The 23144-nt window shown below is 38.7% G+C and overlaps 3 protein-coding genes across 3 annotated transcripts; all 3 read right to left on the reverse strand.

Annotated features, from left to right (window-relative positions):
* Positions 1–2072: 2072 nt before the first annotated feature.
* On the reverse strand, positions 2073–2729 carry LOC130736869 (uncharacterized). The gene has a single exon (XM_057588645.1). The coding sequence runs from the start codon at positions 2727–2729 to the stop codon at positions 2073–2075; it is 657 nt and encodes a 218-aa protein (XP_057444628.1).
* A 700-nt stretch (positions 2730–3429) lies between these two features.
* LOC130736870 (uncharacterized) lies at positions 3430–4440 on the reverse strand. Its single transcript, XM_057588646.1, has 2 exons — positions 4105–4440; positions 3430–3999 (listed from the first exon to the last, which is right to left on the reverse strand). Exons 1-2 carry the CDS (start codon positions 4438–4440, stop codon positions 3430–3432), a joined length of 906 nt encoding a protein of 301 aa, XP_057444629.1.
* Positions 4441–14786: 10346 nt separating this feature from the next.
* On the reverse strand, positions 14787–17889 carry LOC130738917 (cytochrome P450 CYP736A12-like). Its single transcript, XM_057591099.1, has 2 exons — positions 16551–17889; positions 14787–15782 (listed from the first exon to the last, which is right to left on the reverse strand). Exons 1-2 carry the CDS (start codon positions 17379–17381, stop codon positions 14949–14951), a joined length of 1665 nt encoding a protein of 554 aa, XP_057447082.1. The 5' UTR covers positions 17382–17889; the 3' UTR covers positions 14787–14948.
* Between the last annotated feature and the right edge of the window lie 5255 nt (positions 17890–23144).

The following is a 23144-nucleotide window of genomic DNA, read 5'->3' on the forward strand; positions in this document are numbered from 1 at the left end:
GTTTTCATGAGGGATAGGTTGCAGCGCAACCTCATGAAGTTGATGGCCGGATAATAACCATGAATCGGTCTAGAAACGGGCTGAAGCACTGCTGTCCACCTTCCATCTACATCCCGATAAAAGGGAGTTCTAGGTGGATCTTATACCTCGCCACGCTAGCGACTCGCGGCTACATTTCCTGACTGAAGGGACAACTGACTCACCACACCTATATTTGCCTCTCAACACCCGCACCCAAAGAGACGATGGTTGATAGATCAAGCCCCAACCTAATTTCATGATCAAGGCTTGATTAAAATCCGAAGTGCAACGAAAACCCAGCCCGCCTTGAGGTTTAGGCCGACAGATAGTCTCCCAATTAACTTGATGAATTTTCTTAGAACCATTCTCAGTGCCCCAAAAAAAGTTTCTTTGAAATTGGTCTAACTTCTCACACACTCCTTTGGGGAGGAGCATGGTTTGCATGCAATATGAGGGCAAGGCTGAAATAACAGATTGAGCTAGGGTCACCCTTTCGGCAAGGCTCAGAGTAGAGGCCTTCCAAGCAGTGAGACGCTTCTGAGTACGCTCAAGAATAAAATTGTAAGTCGATCTCGTTGGCGCCGTGTGAATAAGAGGGACACCAAGATACTTACCAAGGTCAGAGGTAAGACGAATACCTGCTAGATGACGGATTCTATTCGCTTCTCCCCTGTGAACATTGTTAGACACAAGAATGCGAGATTTATCTTTGCTCACATTTTGCCCAGAAGCCTCACAGAAGGTATCCAAGCAGTGAATCATAATCCCCATTTGGTCGGTACTAGCTTCTCCAAAAATAAGTAAATCATCAGCAAAAAATAGGTGAGTTATAGGAGGACCATCCTTGGATAAAATGATAGGATTCCACCTCTTGGCATCCACTTCATATTAAATTTTATGAGTCAACCGCTCTATACAGAGAACAAATAAATAAGGAGATATGGGGTCCCCTTGCCTGATCCCCCGCGTGGGAGAAAACTTATCTGTTTTGCCTCCGTTGAACATCGCCTGAAACGAGCTAAGAGAAACACAATTAAGGATTAAATCACAAAATTGAGGATCCAAACCAATCTCCAAGAGAGTGTCTCTGAGAAAAGTCCAATCAAGTCTATCATAGGCTTTTTCAAGATCTATCTTCATAGCTACCCATCCTTTCCTTCTTTTCAGGTAACGCATGGAGTGAAAGACCTCCTGAGCAATAATAATATTATCTGAGCTCTGTCTACCTGGAATGAAACTACACTGATTGGGAGAGAAAAGTTTGCTAAGTTCACTCTTCAGGCGATTGCAATGGCCTTAGTCATGGTTTTGTAAATAACATTACATAAACCAATAGGACGGAACTGAGAAATAAGGTTGGGTTTCTCAAGCTTAGGGATTAAAACAATAAGAGTGTCGTTAATCTCTTGGACCTTCTCAGGGTGACGAATACAGGATTGGATTAAATCCACCACAGAGTTCCCAATAATTTTCCATTGGGATTGAAAGAAAAGAGGATTTAGCCCATCCGGTCCCGGAGCCTTCATGGCCCCCATACTAAAAACTGCAGCCTTGATCTCATCTGCATCCAGCGGTTTGGCCATGTCACCGAGCAACTCCGGAGGAAGCCTCGGAAAAGAATACCCAGCATCCATAGGCAATCCGCTACCTGTACTCGTGTAGAGATTCCTGAAGTAGTTCACGGCCATGCCACGAAGTGCCTCCGGATCGGTCACTAACTCACCATGATCATTTGTCAAGGCCTCAATTTTATTATGTTTTCTCCTAACCATAGTCGCGGTATGAAAGAATCTCGTGTTTTTATCCCCATGAGTGAGCCAAGACACACGAGATTTCTGCTTCCAAAGGAGCTCTTCTTGAACAAGAGTCTTATGGTAATCCTCCCAAAGGCGCTTTTGGAGTTTCTCAAGATATGGTACATGTTGCATTCTCAACCTATTATTGATTCCTTCCTGGCAACGCATGAGCTTCCTTTTTCGTCTTCCAATTTCACCAAAGACTTCATTATTCCAAGTCACTACAGCTTCCTGGAACGCAGCAGAGGAGGGGGCCTAAGCCATGTTATCCTTCCAAGCCCCATCAACTACTCTGGGGAAATCTGCATGGGTTAGCCATGAAGCTAAAAAATGAAAGGGACGTTGGAGGTTATCACCAGGGGCCTCAAAGAGCTTAATCAGAATGAGATTGTGGTCGGATTTAAGCCGGGGAAGATGAAAGACAGACACTTGTGGGAATGTTTGGACCCAAGGCGTATTACCAAGAGCCCAATCAATACGCTTACGAACCCCTCTCCCCTCCCAAGTAAAGGGAGGACCTTTATAACCCAGATCAGACAAAGAACAATCTTCAATGCGGTCTCTAAACTTGTTCATGCTCACCAGATTTGGAGGGCCCCCACCAATTTTGTCAGAAGCACAAAGGTAGGAATTGAAATCCCTAACAACTGCCCAGCTCTCAGTAACTGACCCTGCAATAGTTCGAAGTTCACGCCAAAGAACATCTCTAAGAGTAACATTGGGGCTGCCATAAGTAAAAGTGATGAGCATCTTGGGACCCCCTGCATTCAGGGTAACTCGGGTGTGGACAAACTGACGGTGAGACTTAAGGACTTCCAGCGATCCCCAATGTTTATGCCAAAGAAGCCAAATACCACCAGAAAAGCCTTCAGCTTCAACAACAAAGAAATCGTCAAAACCCGTAGATTTCATAATTACAGGTAGCTTCCTCGCACTAACTCTAGTTTCAAAAAGAGCTAGGCAAGACACATGATGTCTGGACACAAGATCCTTCAACAGAAGGGGAACTCATTTCCCTGCAGCACCTCTGATGTTCCAACTTAAGATGTTGTACAACATAAGGAAACTATAGAGAGAGGGTAACACGGCAGCTTCTGCGGGTCCTGGGAGAAGAACTCTTGTCCCTATCTCTAGTAAAATCATTAACTGAGTCACTAGATTCCTTGGAATCAACCTTACCCCCTTTAGGGTTACCACTGTGGCCATTGCCAGTTGTAATATCCACTTTCTCCAAACGTTCCCGGGCTCCATGGTTTCTACGAGCCTTTTTTTTTGCATTTTTTAGGGACGTGGGCCCCATTGAATTATTGTGGGAAGGCTGCATCAATGGGGGTGAGGTGGCCCTATTAGCTATTGGCTCCTTAAAAGCTGTACTGATTTGGGAGTTGACTGGGCCTTGGGATTCATGGGGAAGAACTCTTGCTGCGGGGTCCACACGCGGAGGAAAGCTAGGAGGAGCTGCATCCTCATTATTGGGGGCCACATTCTTGTCAGAGAATATTCCAGTGCCATTTAAGGAAATGTGTTCCTGCGGATTCTGATTGGCCATCAGAGATTCCAATCCCAAAGTGGTGGGACCCACTACCTCGCCCATAATTGAGTCATTATTAGGCTAAATATTCTGTTGCTCATTTCCAGGCATAGAAACCGGAGCTGAGTTGGCGGGAATCTCGTCGTGATTATTATCAATCACCATATTTTCCAAAACTGCAAACCTCGTCCCTGTTGAAGTCCCACCGGTCTGGCGGCGGTTACCGGAAGTAGTGGCGGATCTGCCAACGGCTTGGGATTTTCTAGGGGCGCTGCGAGAGTATTTCCTGGCTATCATCCATGGCCCGAAGTCTTCAACCTCCTTATCCAGAGCACCGGAACTGGCTAACAATTGGGGAGCTGCATCTGCTACACTAGCAGTCTTCAGAGGGCATTGTTCCTTCTTGTGGCCAAATTTACCACAGTCAAAGCATATCATGTTCAAGCCCTCGTATTCAATTTTGAATTCCTCATCTTCGAACACAAACTTGGAAACCAGAGTCTTGCGAAGGTCTATTTCCACACAAATTCTTGCAAATTTCGCTCGTTCAGATAGATCACCAGGTTGGCCCTTGCCAGCCATGGTCTTCCAAGTATGGTCATCCACCTTCACAAACCTTCCCACATTCTTGCCAATCTCATGCAATACCTCCTGGTCATAACATTCAACAGGGAAACCCGGTACCCGAAATCACACAGTCACCCTTGTTAGTTCACCTTTGGATGGGATAAACATTGGGCGCCATTGCTGAATGACCAAGTCATGGCTCATAATCACCCATGGCCCTCCAGTGAAAACATGGGCATAATCAACCCTATTAGCAAAACGGACCACAAAGAAATCAAAATCGAGGTCGATCACCTCCATATCCCCTGACGGGTTCCACAACCTTGAGAGGCGATCTTTGAGTAGACGCATACCGATCCGTTTACCTAGCAGTTTGACAATAATAGCATTCCCCCAGGGTTTTGGCAACTCGCGGAGTTTCTCTTTGGAAAGCTTGATGACGGGACAGAGAGGGTTTGGCTGCAGCCTCTCCTCACCCTCCTCCTCCATCTCACTAGTCTCAGAGTCTGATGAGAACCCCTCCATGGGGACTTCGTCCTCTTCCTCAGTCTCGTTACCACCATTCACTCCTAGGCAAATATCCTTATAGGATATCACCTTACGCGCCGGCACCGTGAACTCAGTGGGAGTAGGCTTGCTGGAAGTCCCCCCACCCGGAACATCCTTACCACCCTCCGGTGGGTTACCGGAGGCACTCAACGCGTCCAGATCTCAGGGTTTTAGAGAGAAGCTGCTCTAGGGTTCCTATTTTTTACGAACTATTAATTTTCTTTTGGTGCATACATTCTAATCATTATTAAATAATCGTTAATTTCTTTATTAATATGGAAAGATTCATAACTCATCTTCCATAATTGCTGCTTAATTTCTATTTTGGTGAAAAATTTGTATAATTATTCTCACTATTATTAAATAATCCTGAAATATATCAATTAATGGAATCTTTAATTTAAAAAAGAATTAATACCGAAAGATCCATAACTTTATTCATTACTCCATTTCCATATTTGCTGCTTAATTTTTATTTTGGAGAAAAATTTGTATAATTATTCTCACTATTATTAAAGAATTCCTTATTCTCAATTCAATTTTTTTTCTTCTTCCCTGTTATTTTATCCGTAATTTATAAAAAAAAAATTACCAGTGTTGCTTTTGTCTAAAGCTCATTTTAGTTTGAATTTTTTCAGGTAGGTGATGTGGAGATTGGCTAAACAACAAAAATGGTACATGCTTTGAGTAAGTAGGAAGTCTTATAAGCTTTTATAATGATCTAGATCAAGAGAATGACCCATGATTTATTGAATGTGAATATCTGCAAGAATGAGGAGATAAATTTTTCCGGTATTTATATTTTTGCACTTATTTTACTGCTTTATGTGGTTGTAATTTATCATGTTTTTCTTCCTTCTACATGTTTCATTTTCGTCTCCTGCTTGTCTTCTTTGTTTCCGATTTTCATTGTTTGGTTTTCATTATGAGTTAAATTAGTGGATTCTTCTTTTGACAAATCTTGATTGTTTCATTTTGTCTATGATTATTTCATGTTTTTGTGGTAGTGCTTGCTCTGATGCCTTAAAATAAATGTGAGAAGCACTGTAGTCTTCTGCTGTTGATGATAAATGTCATGGAAGATTATAGCTAAAATTCAAAGCTTTAGTTCTAAACTTGATTATCTAAAGATCACTTTCTATTAGGTTTTCTAGAAATTTATTAATTGTCTCAAGTATGTTTGTTTCTTACAATTGAAAGTTGAAAACTTATAGCTTATTTTCTGCAAGTTTCAAAGAGATCTCACTAGCTTATTTTCTGCAAGTTTCAAATTGATCCCATTTAATTGTTTGTTGGTTCTAACCGATAATAGTTTTATTTGTTTTGCAATTCTACTAATAGTAGATGAGGACTCATTTCAAGAGTATAATTTAGTGAGTGGACTTATATAGCTCACTAAAAAGGTTAGGTTGCTCCTCTTTATTCACCTATGTGTCATATCTATTTAGTTTTCTTTTTATAAATTGATGTTTTCAACAGATATTTAGTTTTTTACATTCAGGATGACCAGAATGAGGAGCAGAGATTCGGTAGATTTACAAAATATGTTCATATCTCATATAAATTAGCTTCAAAATTTAATATAGATGTTAAAATCATATATTCAGGATATGGTTTTCTACCATTGCTCGAGATGTTTTATAACCAACACCACTTCTATGTTTTTGGTAGGTCATTGATTTTCAGACGTTCATAATGTAACCGAGGATAGCAAGTTTTGAAACTAGCTATTATTTGAAGGTCGATTTTTCCGTTCTCATAATTCGTAATAATGTAACAAAGGATAGCAAGTTTTGATGTATTGCTCTTAATATGAGCTTATATAGGGGATGAACAATTTCTTAATACTTCGATTTTTGAACTTTGGTTTTGTTTTGCTATTTTCATTTAGGTTTCCTGACATGCGTCTTATTCCACTTGTAGGGCAATTTTCTAAGCATTTAATTTTAATATTTGGTTAGTTTAAAAGGAAATGACATATATGCAATGATGCAGTGTTAGTTAAAGTGATAAGATGTTACTTTAATTTCATGGTGGCGTTTTGAGCTTGGGGGATTTTTTTTAATTCAAATGAAATGTTTTGACATCAGATTTTTTATTTTGCAGATATAAGATTATATGAAAGGTTCTTAACGTGTGGAAATGGGAGGTGAGACTTGCCTTTCCAAATTTTATGAAAAAATTGAATTTTTTTCCCTTACATTGAAGAATTGATGATGATAATGTAATTGGTGATTGGTAATTATAGGTTAAAATCTCCTAAGGGGTTGAGCATTTTACATGAAATTTCTACATAAAAAAAATTGTTAATAAGATTTTATCTAAATATCATGTTAATTTTGTACTACATAACAATATAATCTACTTTAATTTTTTATACAAACTATTATAGGAGTTAAGTTCTCCTACGGGAAGGAACATTTTAAAAAATATTTTCATTGTTAAACCTAATAGAAAATAAATTTTATATGATTTATGCTTTTTTATAGTTTTAAGAATAATTATAAGGGTAAAATTTGTAAAAGTTGAGTGAAAGGTTGGAGATTGTGTGATATTCGTTGTGGTTTTATTTTGTTGAGTGCTCATATTTTTTTAGTTTCTTGATTCTAGCAGGTAAAAATTTGGCAATATTAATTTCCGTATATCAATTTTGATATAAACATGTGCAACGCACAGGTAAAAAACACTCACAATAATTAATTGGATTTATTTTACTTTTATAATTAAATATAATTTATAGAATTATCCCATAGATTAAATATTCAATATTCAATTTAAGTTAATGCATTTCTTTTTTTTAATTGTAAACAAAATTTGAGTTTGAAATTTAAAATGAGTACGAAATAATAGTAATTGAGGCCAAATTTTTACTCAGATTTTAAAACATTTTTTCTTAAATGAGTACTTTATACTTATGTTTAGATCACATGGTAAAAAACTTCCAAGGGGAAAAACATTTTACATAAAAAAAAATTCATGAAAAACTAATAATTGTTGCTAACTCCTCATTCCCCTCCAACCCTTATGTCTCATAGTTTTTACCATTTTTACTAATTCTCGGGAACAATTTTTCATCTAATTTAAGTATATTTTTCATAATTTTTGAAATATTTAGGATTAAATATTTATTAAGTTTTTGTCAAATTTTGCAAGTTTTTTGATACTCATTTTGATTGATTTTGTTTGATTGAATGCTCATTTTTTTCATATCTTAATTCATTAATATGTACCTAAATAGTGAGATCAATATTCGTTGTGCAACGCACGGAGTAAAAACACTAGTATATACTAATTGCCTTTAATGACTAGTTTATATTAATCTAAATGTGTCATTCTGATTGAGCAACTGCTTGAAACCGCCAGCATTCATGTGTTCAACTGCATAACTTCTTGTTGTAAGATCAAGATTTGATCATGTGGTACAACTCTATGTTTTGATGATAACAAGTATTTATTTGTGGATGAACAATTATGATACTCTAATGTTTGTCTTGAGTGTTTTGACAAACAGGTTCTGATTCTGACACCAGAAGATATATTCATCAGAAGATCTGAAGATCAGAGGATCTGAGGATCAGAGGATCTGAAGATCAGAGGATCTGAGGATCAGAGGATCTGAAGATTAGAGGATCTAAGGATCAGAGGATCTGAGGATCAGAGGATCTGAAGATCAGAGGATATGAAGATCTGAGGATCAGAAGATCTGAAGACCAGAAGCTCTGAAGGACCAGAGGCTCTGAAGGTCCAGAAGCTCTGAAGGTCCAGAAGCAGAAGTTACGAAGGTCAGAGGATCCAAGCTTCCCTCTGACTCTGATCACCAAGCTTCACAAGTTCCAACACGAAGCATTCCTCTGATCATAAGTCAATGGCTAAAGACAAATGTCTCTATCAAGAAGTACAAGAGCAGTGTACTATTCTGAAAAGCCTACCTACCAAGGTTCAGCCACAGCAGGTTCTGGAAGTTCCAGAAATGCCCTCCAACGGTCATATTCTCTCAACAGAAATATCCTTTGCACCTTGGACTATTTAAGGCTGAAGAAAAGAAGAAAGATACGAGAGAGAGAAACCAAGAGCTGCAATACAAGAAAAGATTCAAGCCTCTACTTTCTTCATCTATTCTTATTTAGTTTACACTCAGCTTATTTTAGAAGCAAACCTTTGTAAACACCAACCTCAAACAGTTGTTTGATTTTCCTTAAGGGACCGGGTAGGTCAGTATCCTTAAGAAGACTAAGAGAGTGAATCTTAGTGGTGATTCCTTTAGGAGATCAAGGTTGATCGGATCCTAGAGAAGACTAAGAGAGTGAATCTTAGTGTGAGCTAAGTCAGTGCATTGTTAGTCACTTGGAGGTTTCAAGTGCAGTTGTAACAATTATCTGATTAGTGGATTGCCTTCATTCTAAGAAGGAAGAAATCACCTTAACGGGTGGACTGGATTAGCTTGAGGGATTTATCAAGTGAACCAGGATAAAATACTTGTGTGCTTCTCTCTTCTCTCTATCTTTATCCGCTGCACCATCTATCTCAGATAAACCGAAAAGATTTACTTTAAATCTTAAGGGGAAAGTTTTTATATTCAAAACTCTATTCAACCCCCCCCCCCTTCTAGTCGTTTTTCACACCTTCAATTCGTATCAGAGCGCAAGTTCTGATTACCACACTTAACAGTGTTCAGTAGATCCAGGCCAGTGTGAAAAACTCATGGATTCCACCACTACTACAAGCAAATATCAATACAGTGCAAGACCACCTATCTTTGATGGTCAGAGATTTGATTTCTGGAAAGACAGAATCGAAAGCTTCTTTCTTGGCTTTGATCCTGATCTCTGGGATTTTGTTGTTGATGGTTACACCCCTCCTGTTGATAAACATGGTGTAAAGATCCCAAGGGAGAAGATGAGTGAAGATCAAAAGAAGGAGTTCAGAGATCATCACAGATCAAGAGCTATTCTGCAAAGTGTCATTTCATATGAAGAATATGAGAAAATTACTGATCGTGATTCCGCCAAGGGCATCTTTGAATCCTTGAAGATGTCTCATGAAGGAAACAAGAAAGTGAAAGAATCAAAGGCGCTGTCTTTGATCCAGAAATATGAATCCTTCATCATGGAACCCGGCGAGTCCATTGAGGATATGTTTTCCAGATTTCAGTTGCTGGTAGTTGGAATGAGACCTCTCAACAAAAGCTACACTACAAAAGATCATGTCATAAGGGTCATCAGGAGTCTTCCTGAAAGCTGGATGCCCTTAGTGACATCAATAGAGCTCATGAGAGATGTCGAGAGTATGAGTTTAGAAGAACTCATCAGCATTTTGAAATGCCATGAGCTGAAGCGCTCGGAGATGCAAGATCTGAAGAAGAAGTCTATTGCCTTGAAATCCAAATCTGAAAAGGCTAAGGCTCTCCAAGAAGCTGCAGAAGAATCTGAAGAAACCTCTGAAGATTCTGATGAGGATGAGCTGACTCTGATATCCAGAAAGCTCAACTGCATCTGGAAGCACAGGCAGAGCAAATTCAAAGGCTCATCAAAGGACAAAAAGTCAAAGAAGCATTTCAAGACCAAGAAGAGTCTGATGATGACCTTTGATGAATCAGAGTCAGAGGATGTTGACTCTGATGGTGAAGTCCAAGGACTCATGGCTATTGTCAAAGACAAAGAAGCAGAGTCAAAGGATGTTGTTGACTCAGACTCGGAATCAGAAGGAGATCCTAACTCAGACGATGAAAATGAGGTATTCGCTTCTTTCTCAACCTCTGAACTGAAACATGCTTTGTCTGATATTATGGATAAGTATAACTCTTTATTGTCTAAGCATAAAAAGCTAAAAAAAGGACTTATCTGCTGCTTCTAAGACTCCTTCTGAACATGAGAAAATTATTTCTGATTTGAAAAATGATAATCATGCTTTAGTGAATTCTAACTCTGTGCTTAAGAATCAAATTGCTAAGTTAGAAGAAGTTATTGTTTATGATGCCTCTGATAGTAAGCATGAATCTAAATATGAAAAATCTTTTCAAAGATTCCTGGCTAAAAGCGTAGACAGACGCTTAATGACTTCAATGATCTATGGCGTAAGCAGAAATAGAATATATGACATTGGTTATTCTAAACCTTCTGAAGTTGCTCCATCAGCTCTTAAGAAAGGAACTTTCCCTATGTCAAAATATCATGCTCAAATTCCTTTATATTATCCTGCTGAAAGACCCAAAGTTGTCAGAACTTCTGGGCTAACTAACAAGAAAGGACCCAGAAAGTGGGTACCTAGGGATAAGATTATATATGTTGCAGATATCTTCAATAGGTCCATCGAAACTCCAACCATGGAACCTGGACAGTGGATGCAGGCAACACATGACGGGAGAAAGGCATATGTCCCAAGATCCAAAACTTGAACCTGAAGGTGAAGCTGATCTTGGAGGCATCAGTAGAGTAAGATTTGGTCAAGGAATCATTGGTTTTTGATAAGAACCCCTCTGTTGATATTCTGAACGCTATTCATGTTAGAATTAATGATAAGCTTGACTCTGACAAGTCAAAGCTAGCTGAAAAAGCTTGCAGAGATGAGCATGACCGTTTCAGAAAGAAACAAAGACTCAGAACTTGTCAAACCAGAAGCAACAACATCAGAAGATGCTACTACAACTTCTGATTTGCGTCCTCATAAGAAGAGAGGGTTCCTAGCTTCTCATTCTGAAGTATCTGAAGATAAAATTTTGTCCAGAATGGAGATGTCACCAGAACCACTTCTGCTCTCATCAGAAGATATACTAATCAGCAGCCAAGTATCCCTTGGTATTCCTTCCGAGGGGGAGTATTTCGTCTTATGCTCTTACTATTTTTTTTTCTTTTTCTCCACCTTCATTCTTTTTGCTTATGACAAAAAGGGGGAGAACTAATAGTATCTTGACAACTCTCTTATGTGATCAATTTCTATGCTCTAACGATACATTCTGATTGATGTCATCTCTCTCAATGCTATGATACATCTTATGACTCAATTAACTCTGATCACATACTTCAATATAGCTCAGAATCTAGATACTTCTAACGTGGTTGATATTAAGTATTAGATTCAGGGGGAGCTTAGCTCAGAAACAAGCTCGAGTCTTGGATTCAGAAGGAGCTAGATAAACTATACACATCAGGATAAGTTTTAACTCTGATACCTTATACTCTGAGTGTATTCAGTTTATTTGTTTAGACATGTTCATCAAAATACATGGTTTTGTCATCATCAAAAAGGGGGAGATTGTAAGATCAAGATTTGATCATGTGGTACAACTCTATGTTTTGATGATAACAAGTATTTATTTGTGGATGAACAATTATGATACTCTAATGTTTGTCTTGAGTGTTTTGACAAACAGGTTCTGATTCTGACACCAGAAGATATATTCATCAGAAGATCTGAGGATCAGAGGATCTGAGGATCAGAAGATCTGAGGATCAGAGGATTTGAGGATCAGAGGATCTGAAGATCAGAGGATCTGAAGATCAGAGGATCTGAAGATCAGAAGATCTGAGGATCAGAAGATCTGAAGACCAGAAGCTCTAAAGGACCAGAGGCTCTGAAGGTCCAGAAGCTCTGAAGGTCCAGAAGCAGAAGTTACGAAGGTCAGAGAATCCAAGCTTCCCTCTGACTCTGATCACCAAGCTTCACAAGTTCCAACACGAAGCATTCCTCTGATCAGAAGTCAATGGTTAAAGGCAAATGTCTCTATCAAGAAGTACAAGAGCAGTGTACTATTCTGAAAAGCCTACCTACCAAGGTTCAGCCACAGCAGGTTCTGGAAGTTCTAGAAATGCCCTCCAACGGTCATATTCTCTCAACAGAAATATCCTTGCACCTTGGACTATTTAAGGCTGAAGAAAAGAAGAAAGATACGAGAGAGAGAGAAACCAAGAGCTGCAATACAAGAAAAGATTCAAGCCTCTACTTTCTTCATCTATTCTTATTTAGTTTACACTCAGCTTATTTTAGAAGCAAACCTTTGTAAACACCAACCTCAAACAGTTGTTTGATTTTCCTTAAGGGACCGGGTAAGTCAGTATCCTTAAGAAGACTAAGAGAGTGAATCTTAGTGGTGATTCCTTTAGGAGATCAAGGTTGATCAGATCCTAGAGAAGACTAAGAGAGTGAATCTTAGTGTGAGCTAAGTCAGTGCATTGTTAGTCACTTGGAGGTTTCAAGTGCAGTTGTAACAATTATCTGATTAGTGGATTGCCTTCATTCTAAGAAGGAAGAAATCACCTTAACGGGTGGACTGGATTAGCTTGAGGGATTTATCAAGTGAACCAGGATAAAATACTTGTGTGCTTCTCTCTTCTCTCTATCTTTATCCGCTGCACCATCTATCTCAGATAAACCGAAAAGATTTACTTTAAATCTTAAGGGGAAAGTTTTTATATTCAAAACTCTATTCAACCCCCCCCCCTTCTAGTCGTTTTTCACACCTTCACTTGTAACCTTTTCTAATTGCATGGCTCTTAGGTCTCCATTCTGAGGCATCTGTCTTGAATGGTGTAACTCTGAATTTCACTAAGTCTTTCAAAATAAATTTCGACTCAAAATTTAACTTAGGTCAAAGAATGACCCCTTATTAACTCAACTAAATATAACTCCTTGATGACTCTATCACCTTTTTCATAAAAGTTATGAGAACTTAAGTCTCAAATTCTCTATTCAACCCTTGAGGTTTCGATTCATATTCCACTTCGACCTAAGTCCAAGTCTTGGTAAAATTTTGGGTTAACAACAACCCATAACCAGCCTTGCGCTCGGAAGGCCATTCTTAGAGCCTTTCTATGGACTTGTAGAGGGAGTGATGATGGTCTTCGAGCCTATAAATACAAGTGTGGTTATTCATCTACATAACACTTTGCTCATTATGAAATACTCTAAGTTTTTATTAGATTTAGAGATCCTCTCTTTTCTCTCTCATTGACTTGAGTGTCGGTATATCCTCTTCAAATACACCCCTAGTTCTGACCATGCAGCTTCGTCGCTCAAGCAAAACCATACAAGTAAGCGATGATGGTCATGCCAACCCTCCAAGCAGTTGTTCACTGGCCCTTTTTTCAGCATGCTCAGCTTTTTGCTCTATTTCATATTTTCTTCCATTTTTCCACTTTTTCACTTGGAAATTATTGCACAATTGTGATGAAAATATGAGTTATATAAAGGCAATGAAATGATTATGTACCAATTCATATAGGAAAACATAGGAAAGACTAATACTACAAAATATATGTCCATCAACCCACGAAAAGGAAAATAAGAAGGCAAAGGATTCCACGTATTCACCTTGGTTCTCAAGATGAAAATGAGAGCAATAGATATTTCTCTAAGGCTCGTTTGGTATGTTGTATAGTATAAAGTCTGATAGTATAAAACATGATTGTATTAGGCCTGATAGAAAAAGGCATGATAAAATTTTAATACTATACAACGTTTGGTCATGCACTGTACAATTTAATAGCGACGGTGGTGGTATGGTAGTCGTGATATTGGAAGGTGATGATGGTGGCGGCGGTGGTGGGTGGTGGCAGCGGCGGTGGTAGTAGTGGCGGTAACGGCGATGGTGGCAAGGGCGGATGGTGGTGGAGGGTGGCGGTGGTGGTTATGGTAGTAGTAGAGGTAGAAGCCATTGTGGTGGTGGTAGTGGGTAGTGGCGATAGTGGTGGTGGAGGGTGGTGGTGGTGGCGGCTATGGCAGTGTTGGTGGAGGGTGTTATTGGTGGAGTGGTGGCGGTGGTGGTGACAGTAGTAGTGGTGGTAGCGACGATTGTGGTGGGTGGTGGCACAATGGTGGTGGTGACAGTGGTGGTGGTGGTGGAGGGTGGTGGGGGCGGTGATGGTAGTGACGATAACGATGGTGGCTGTGGTGGTGGTGGTGGCGGCGACGACTGTGTGGTGGTGGTAGTAGTGGCGATAACGATGACGGTATCAACGATAGTGTCAGTGGTGGAGCGTGGTGGTGGTGGCGACTACAGTGGTGGTGGTGGTGACGGCAACGATGGTGGTGGTGGCGGGGTGGTGGTGGTGGTGGTGGAGAGTTGGTGTGGTTGTGATCGTTGATTAAATATATTCAAATAGTTTATAAGGTGTATTAAATAGTCCATCATTTTGTTGTATAAGAGGGGATTGATGTATAAGCCTATATAATACAACCTGAGCACCAAACAATGGATAAATTCATAATGTATTTTATAAGTTTATATTATCATGCCCAATACGGCGTACCAAACGAGCCAACGCCTGATACACCTGTTGAATGTCCGGAATAAAGTTAATATGCATGTAACTTTTTGGGGATATGACTTATTCAAACTGATAATTCGTGAAAGAAATTTATACTTATCACAATCATTGCAATGATCACTCGCATCTAATTTTGGTATGATCCAATTGCTACAAGGAATTACAAGTGCATCACCAAAAAAGTGTCATGTTTTTATATAAGGTTTGACACCTTCAAATTGATCAAGCTTTATTGAACAACCGATAAGTTGGAACAGCTAATAAATGCTTACTTCTTGGAATTGAAAGTCCAAAATTCTCAGTCATTTCCAATTCGTCGGGAGACATACCCAGTGGAAGCTTCCAATTGAAGCAATGCACTAACTGAGCTAGAACAAATCCAACTGTAATTAAAGCCAATGACACCCCAGGACACCCTCTACGACCAGAACCAAATGGTATAAGTTGAAAATACTGCCCACAAAGATCAATATCACTATTTTCAAATCTTTCAGGATAAAAAACCTCAGCATTCTCTGACCAAATTTCAGGATCTCTTCCTATTGCCCAAGCATTGACCAAAACCCTTGTCTTTTTTGGTATGAAATAACCATTGATAGTAACATCTTCTTGAGACTCACGAGGCACTAATAAAGGACCAACAGGGTACAACCTTAAAGTTTCTTTCACCACTATATTGAGGTAATTCAATTCAACCAAATCAGCTTCCTCTACTTGTCTATTTTCCCCCACTACACTCATCAACTCATCTTGAAGCTTCTTCATTACCCTTGGGTGCCTTAAGAGTTCTGACATGGCCCACTCAACTGCGGTAACAGAGGTGTCATATGCTCCTACAATCATGTCCAATATAATTGCCTTGATGTTGGTTCTGTCGATGATATGTGTGTGTTCGTTTTGAGGGTCTTTTGGTTGGTTCATATGTGATAGTAATATGTCCACGAAGTCCATGTAATGCTTGCTGTTATAATCAGAAGAAGCCTCATGATCTTTGATGATATGTTCCACCACTTGGTCATATGCCTTGCTTATTTTCTTGAATTTTCTTACTTGTCCCTGATACATGGATTATTGAAATTGATTGAGTATCATATATAATCTTTTAAGATGAGAAGAGTAATGAATACCTTCCATATAAAACAGTGGAAATAATCATTTACATATTTTCAACTTGCTATTGTTTTTAAATATATAATTTTATTTCAGCAATGAACATTTACATTCTAATGGGGTTAGTTCTCCTAATAAAATTTTCTCCATTCAAAACTCGAACCAAATAATTTACTTAAAAAATAAAAAATGTACTACATGAACCAACTTAAAAAAAAGCAGTCAATTTGCAACTTAATTATTTAATCACCGAAAAAAACTCAATTGCTTGTTTTTTTTATATCTGTCAAGAGTGAAACTGAACTCGCATCGTCTGCATCTTTTACAACAGCAAAAATGACATGTCTTTCAAATTTGTAACTAATTCAATTTTTTACTAATGAATCTAAATCATATAATATAAAAATCAATGGTCACGATTTTGGAGTAGAGAGCTGCATGCGCAAAGAAACTAGTTGCAAGTATAGAGGATCCAGGTTGAGTGAAACATGTGATTTCCGAATTTCTGGATTGAAGTGACACGCCAATTATCTTTCATGAATCAAAAGGGATGGTTTTAGTATAGGACAAATCCCATAAGGAGATTCAAAAATTGGATAATCCAAAACTACAATAAGCTTTTCACATTGACAAAAAAAACCATAATAAGCACAATCAAAGATATAATTTGAAAGGTAGATGCAACATGAAAGTTGAAGATGATATATTGTTTACCATAAGGTCCAAGGCACCAGCCAAATGTACATAATCTCCCAGGTTAAAATTTCCAACCAAGTGCACAGCCTCGTGAACAATCCCCTTGAGGTCGAACCTATCATCGTTACTGCGACCCAGAATCATTCTAAACACTATATTCTCAATAAGCTTCGCAACCTTTTCACTGACATCCACAACTTCCCCTGACTCTCCAGATTCCACAAGCAACTTCACAAGCAATCCCATCTCTTCCTTTCTTAAAGGAGCAAAGCTCTCAACTTTGGATCCACTCAGAAGCTGTGTGGTGCAGACCTTTTTCACGTTGCGCCAGTAGGGACCATACTCAGAGAACGCCAAGCCTTTACTGCCATAAGATAAGTACTCAGAAGCTTGGATTATGGGCCTGCTAGCGAAAATGGTGTCGTGTGTCTTGAGGAATAGCTTTGCAGCTTCAGGGGAAGAAGCCACGATGGCTGGGACCTGTCCTAGCTTCAAGGACATGATAGGTCCACATTTTTTGGCAAGGACTTGGAGGGAGCGATGGGGGAGTTTTCCTAGCATGTGGAGGTTGCCAATGATTGGAAGAGGTTTGGGACCTGGAGGGTGTTTGTGTTTGTGTTTCCTATCATGTTGACTCTGTTTTGGATGGAGGAACAGAGCTAAGGATAGAGTTATAAGGAATGTTACAAGGAGTATTGCAAGGATGGCCATGGTTTGTGGATACGTTTCAGGATTTGTTGGCTTGAAGATAAGAGAGACGGGTTTGGATATTTTATAATCTTGAGGTGTTTTTGGTCTTTGATTGATGATGGGCTTGGTGGGACAGGGGATTCGATCTAGATGGTGCATAGTCAAACCAAAGAGTTAAAGGATTATTAATGTTTTACCGACCAACCACCCTATAGAAGAACAAACGCTTTGAGAGAGGCTCTAGTTCTCGCCTCCAATCTACAGCTGGGCAAATGCATCTTTGCTTCTGACTGCAAGGAATTGATCTCCTTAGTCACCTCCTTCAAAATGGACTGGTCTATCAGTTCTATGACATACAGGAGCTAAGGAGCAGACTTAGTGAACCTAAATTTGTGTGGGTTGGAAGAGGGTCTAACCAGCAAGCTCATGACCTTGCTCAATCAAATTATTTTGGTTCCCAAAGACACGGTAGAAGGTAAAGCTAGAAGGTTGCTTCTGAGTTGGTTGTCCTTTCCCTCCCCTCGGCCCTCACTTGTCCTAGTCTCCTAGCCGTTCATGATGAGCTCCAGTATGAGACCATGAGCAATGGATGTTGAGGATTGATGTTGAGGCTTGTTGAATTTTGTTGAGAGCATCCAATGGTTGTTGAAGTTTGTTGAGAGGAGAGAGAGATGGCCAAATTGTTAAGAATTCTCAACAAAGTTGAGAGGAGAGAGGGACGCCACATGGCGGGAGCCGATTGGTGAGAGGAGAGAAAACGCAGAAGGAGAGAGGGGGCTGACACGTGTGAGGTCGTGATTGGTTCGCCGGATTTCTTTTACCCCTATTTTTTGAACTCAATTATTTCGTCAAAAAAAAATTTCTGGAAAAACAATTTATATCAAAATTCATGATTTTTTTTCTCTATAAATAGAGACTTAGTTCGTTTGATTTGGACACATAAAAAAACCAAGTTTTTCACCATCTTATTATCTCTCTCACCATCTTATTTATCTATCTATTAGCATTTGTTTTGAAATGGATCCCAATAATCACCATTTCAACACCCAGAATTCTTCAAACAACCCATTTTACAATAAAAAAACACAACAACTATGAAGATCCAAATCAAATTTCTTACCAACACGCAGAATTCTTTAAACAACCAATTTTGTTAAGTGTTTATTGATTTAATTTAATTTAAATCGATAACTGTAATTTTATGTAATCATAAAAACAAAAATATAAAATTAAATAAAAATGTGAAATAATGGGGTAGGGTGAGTGGTGAGTGGTGGGGTAGGGTGTTGAGAGTTAAGTAAAACCATTGGAGTGGGTAATTGTTGAGAGAGTGTTGAATTGGAGAGAAAAGATGATGTAGAGTGTTGGGAAGAAAAAAAGTGAGGTAAAGAATGGGTAAACAAAATATTTTTCAACAAACCATTGTATATGGTCTAGATGGTTGCTTTTAATTTTCTCTGCTTTCACTATTATGTTAGGTTGCATAGGGGACACCTTGCATTGTATTATTGTCTTGTCTATGTTTTAGTGTGGCCACACCTACTGCTCGGGCCCATGTGCCATGTACTGCTCGGGCCTTTGTGCCTTGTATTCTTGTTCCTGGCTTCAGCCTTAAGATCATGAGCAATGGTTAAACAAAAAATGTTTTGTTTTTCTTTTTAATTCAATTTTTTTTCTTCCCAACACTCCACATCATCTTTTCTCTCCAATTCAACAAACTCTCAACAATTATCCACTACAATGGTTTTCTCTTTCAACACCCTACCCCACCACTTTTTTATTTCATATTTTTATTTAATTTTATATTTTTATTATTTACATAAAATTACAATTATTGTTTTAAATTAAATTAAATAATAAACACTTAACAAATTATATTTTTTTTAATATAGACAATAATTTATATTAGGATTTTGGTTGTTATATGGGTAGTTAGATGAATTCTGGGTGTTGAAATGGTGATTGTTGTGATCCATTTCAAAAGAAAAGCTAATAGAAAGATAGTTAGATGGTGAGAGAGATAATAAGAGAGTGAAAAAACTTGATTTTTTTTAAGTCTCTATTTATAGAGAAAAAAAAATCATGAATTTTGGTATAATTTTTTTTTTCAGAAAATTTTTTTTTGATGAAATAATTGAGTTCAAAAGATAAGGATAAAAGAAATCTGGCGAGCCAATCGAAGGCTGACACGTGGCGGTACCATAAAAAAGCAGATTCTTCCTCTCTCCTCTCAGGCGCGTCACGCGCCTTGTCTGGCCGTGTTGCCCACGCGCCTGGGGGAGGCCAACCGGAGGCTGACACGTGGCATCCGGCAGTGGTCTCAACAATGTTGAGCTTCCTCAACATTTATCACGCTTCTCTCTCCTCCACATCACTCTCAACATCACTCAACATCCATTGCACCATCTAAACAAAACTCAACAAAAATTCTCAACAACCATTGCACTTGGTCTAATGGAATACCTTTCATCGACCAAAAAAAAATTGACAAAGAAAAAGTATAAAAAATGGAGGGACGGAAATCTCTATTTTATTAAAATCTGGGGACAAAAAACGCATTTAACTTTGGATAGACCTTATCACCTTAACGATATGAGAAAAAAGAAGAAATGACCATCAATACTGTGAATATACATACAATGTGATGTGACTATGTAGGCTTGGTTAGCACTTAGCAATGCCTTAAAGAATTCAAACATCAGAGCATATGTTTGGAGCTTCGTCGTTGGCCGCTGTCGTTCCTATTCCGCCACTGTGCTGTTGTCGCTTCCATGTGGTTGGCTAGGGTTTGGAGATTCAAGCTAGGGTTCTGCTGACCCATGTTCTCTTGGGCCTATTTCCTCTTGGGTCTTTTGCAAGTAGTTTTTTTAATCTCCCTTAGACAAACTTTCTATTTTGTGTACTATGGAGTCGTGGGCCTCATTGTTATGAACTATCTTGTAAGTTGTATTTGGGCTTATGACCCAAATTTCCTCATTCATTCAATGAATGATCGATTGTAAGTGTCGTTCGGCTATCTCTATTAAATGAACTTTGAACCTTTGACAAAAAAAAAACATCAGAGCATGTGGTGGCTCATACCTTTTATCCAAAAGGCGACAAAAGATAGAACAATTACAAAGACACAATTTTAGAAGTCATAATAATTATATAATAGGCCAAGGCGGCTGAGTAACCAGTTCATTGTGTCCACCATGTGTCATGTGTGTAACTAATGTCCCCGAATGATAGCTCAAGTGGTAAGAGTTAGGAGACATGTGAGTTGGGTGAGAGAAGTCTAGTGATTAATCTCTGGAGGATGCAATTTATCTTTACGATGTACTAAAAAAGCACTATGTGGAAGTAGTTAAGACACTGATATCCAATTAAAAAATCAAATGAACAAGGTTATTTGTGAATGATTAAGAAAACTATGCATTAACCCTCAACAATAGAAGTTAAAAATAAATCATCACCGAACCGAAATGGTTCGCCTTCTCTCAAATTGCAAAATTGCAGTGGTTGTGGCTCCAGAGAAGAGCCACGATGTTAGAGGATAGTGCTACAACTAGACGACACTAAGGATTTGACACCCAAGTTAGTGAAGAAGACTTTGAAGCCCGAGACTGACAAGATTCACGATATTCAAAAGACCATCCACAATGGATGGTTGAATGGGGTGTTTGATGTTGTTGAAAGTTGTTGAAGAGGTTTAATGGTTTGTTGAAATTGGTTGAAAGGGGAGAGAGAGTATCAAATTGTTGAAAATTTTCAACATGTTTAAAGAGCCTGCGGTGTGCCACGTGGCGCGAGGCCAGTGGCCACCGCAGGCGCGTGTGCAACACGCGCAGACAATTGTCTGTAGGAGAGAGAAAACGGATTTTTCTGCCCCTGCCACGTGGCAGCCTCTGGTTGGTCAGTCCGGATTTCGTTTTTCCTTATCTTTTGAACTCAATTATTTCATCAAAAAAATATTTTCTGAAAAAAAAATTATACCAAAATTCATGATTTTTTTTTCTCTATAAATAGAGACTTGGTTCGTTTGATTTGGACACAGAAAAAAAAACCAAGTTTTTTCACTCTCTTATTATCTCTCTCACCATCTTATTTGTCTATCTATTAGCATTTGTATTGAAATGGATCCCAACAATCACCATTTCAACACCCAGAATTCTTCAAACAACCCATTTTACAACCAAAATCACAACAACTATGAAGATCCAAATCAAATTTCTTACCAACGTCCTCAAAATCCCACCAATTATCAAGTCTCACATCAATTGTTCAACCAACGTCCTCAAAATCCAAACTATTATCAAGTCCCACATCAAATCTCCAACCAACGTCCTTGAAATCCAAACTATTATCCAGATCCAAATCAATATTCGTACCAACCTCCTCAAAACATACAAAATTTTAACCAGTCATCAATTGTTCCAAACTCTCATCCATCTTATGGATCTGTGAGATATTCATCTCAAACACCTCAGTCTAGTGGTTATATGCCAGTGGTTCCTGAAAATTTTCCGAGTGTTGATGTATCGGAATTTCCGGAATTTTCAACACAAGTCAATCTTGGTGGCGGGTCAGCTGATAATGAAGTCAATGAAATCACTCCTAAGAGCAAAAAAGCCCATTTACCCGCATGGAACACTGTACAAAATCTAGTGCTAATTAGTGGGTGGATTAATTGTGGAACAAACAGTGTTGTCGAAAGAAACCAGAAAGGAGAAACATTTTGGAGAGATATTGCTGAGTATTGTAATGAGCATTGCTCATTCGATCCTCCGCGCGATTGGGTTGCCTGCCGAAACCGTTGGAATTATATGAACACAAGACTGGGTAAATGGATTGGCGCTTATGATAGTGCTAAGCGTGAGCACCGAAGCGGTTGGTCGGAGGATGATGTTATCGCAAGAGCGCAGGAATTATACGCAAGTGGGAAGATTGGTCAATTTACTTTGATGGAAGAATGGCGCGTTCTCCGTGATCAACCACGTTTTTATAGTCAGGTAGGAGGAAATAGTGGCTCGAGAAGTAGTGGATCTAAGAGATCACACGATAGTGATGCAAGTGGCTCAAACTCTATAGGATCAATTCCTCGTCCAATGGGTAGGGAGACAGCTAAAAAAAGAGTAAAAAGAAAATTAGAGAAGATGCCGACGAGGTGGTGGACAAAGAGTGGGATTCTTATATCCAATTCAAGGAGAAAGAGCTTGAACGATTGGACAAGATAGCATCGGTGCAAGCAGAGACTAACGAATTGATGAAAGAGAAGACTAATGCGATGAAAGAGAAGACTAATGCTAAGAAAGTTAGTATGTATCTAAAGCTAACTTCGGAAGAGCATCTCAGTGACCGTAAGAAAGAGTTGTTAGAGCAGTTGTCCAAAGAGCTATTTGAAAATTAATTTCAAGCGAGTCTTTGTCTGTATTCGGTCAAACTTGTCAGTGGTGTGAAGTCTGTAGTGTTTGCTTTAATGTTTGCTTTAATGTTCGCTTTAATAATTTTCAAGTGGTGACAGCTATGTAATGTTTGCTTTAATGTTCGCTTTAATAATTTTGAAGTGGTGACAACTATGTAATGTTTGCTTTAATGTATGGGTAACTGTGTTTGAATATGTACCACTCAATCCGATAATTAACTCTGGCTGATAACTTATTTCAAATCCACCAGTTGTGTCAAGTCTGTAGTGTTTGCTTTAATAATTTGCCCGTGGTGTCAAGTCAGTAGTGTTTGGCTTTAATAATTCTCGGGTAACTGTGTTTGAATATGTACCACTCAATTCGAATCTTGTCCTTTTCCGATAATTAACTCTGGTTGATAACTTATTTCAAATCCGGCACTCAACCACCATTCAATGTACCTACTTATATGGACTCATAGATCCATTGATGTACCAATATCCCAAATCTTTTCCAATCTACTTCAAATTTCACAAAA

The sequence above is a fragment of the Lotus japonicus genome, chromosome 2, assembly GCF_012489685.1.
Source record: "Lotus japonicus ecotype B-129 chromosome 2, LjGifu_v1.2".
Lineage (NCBI taxonomy): Eukaryota > Viridiplantae > Streptophyta > Magnoliopsida > Fabales > Fabaceae > Lotus > Lotus japonicus.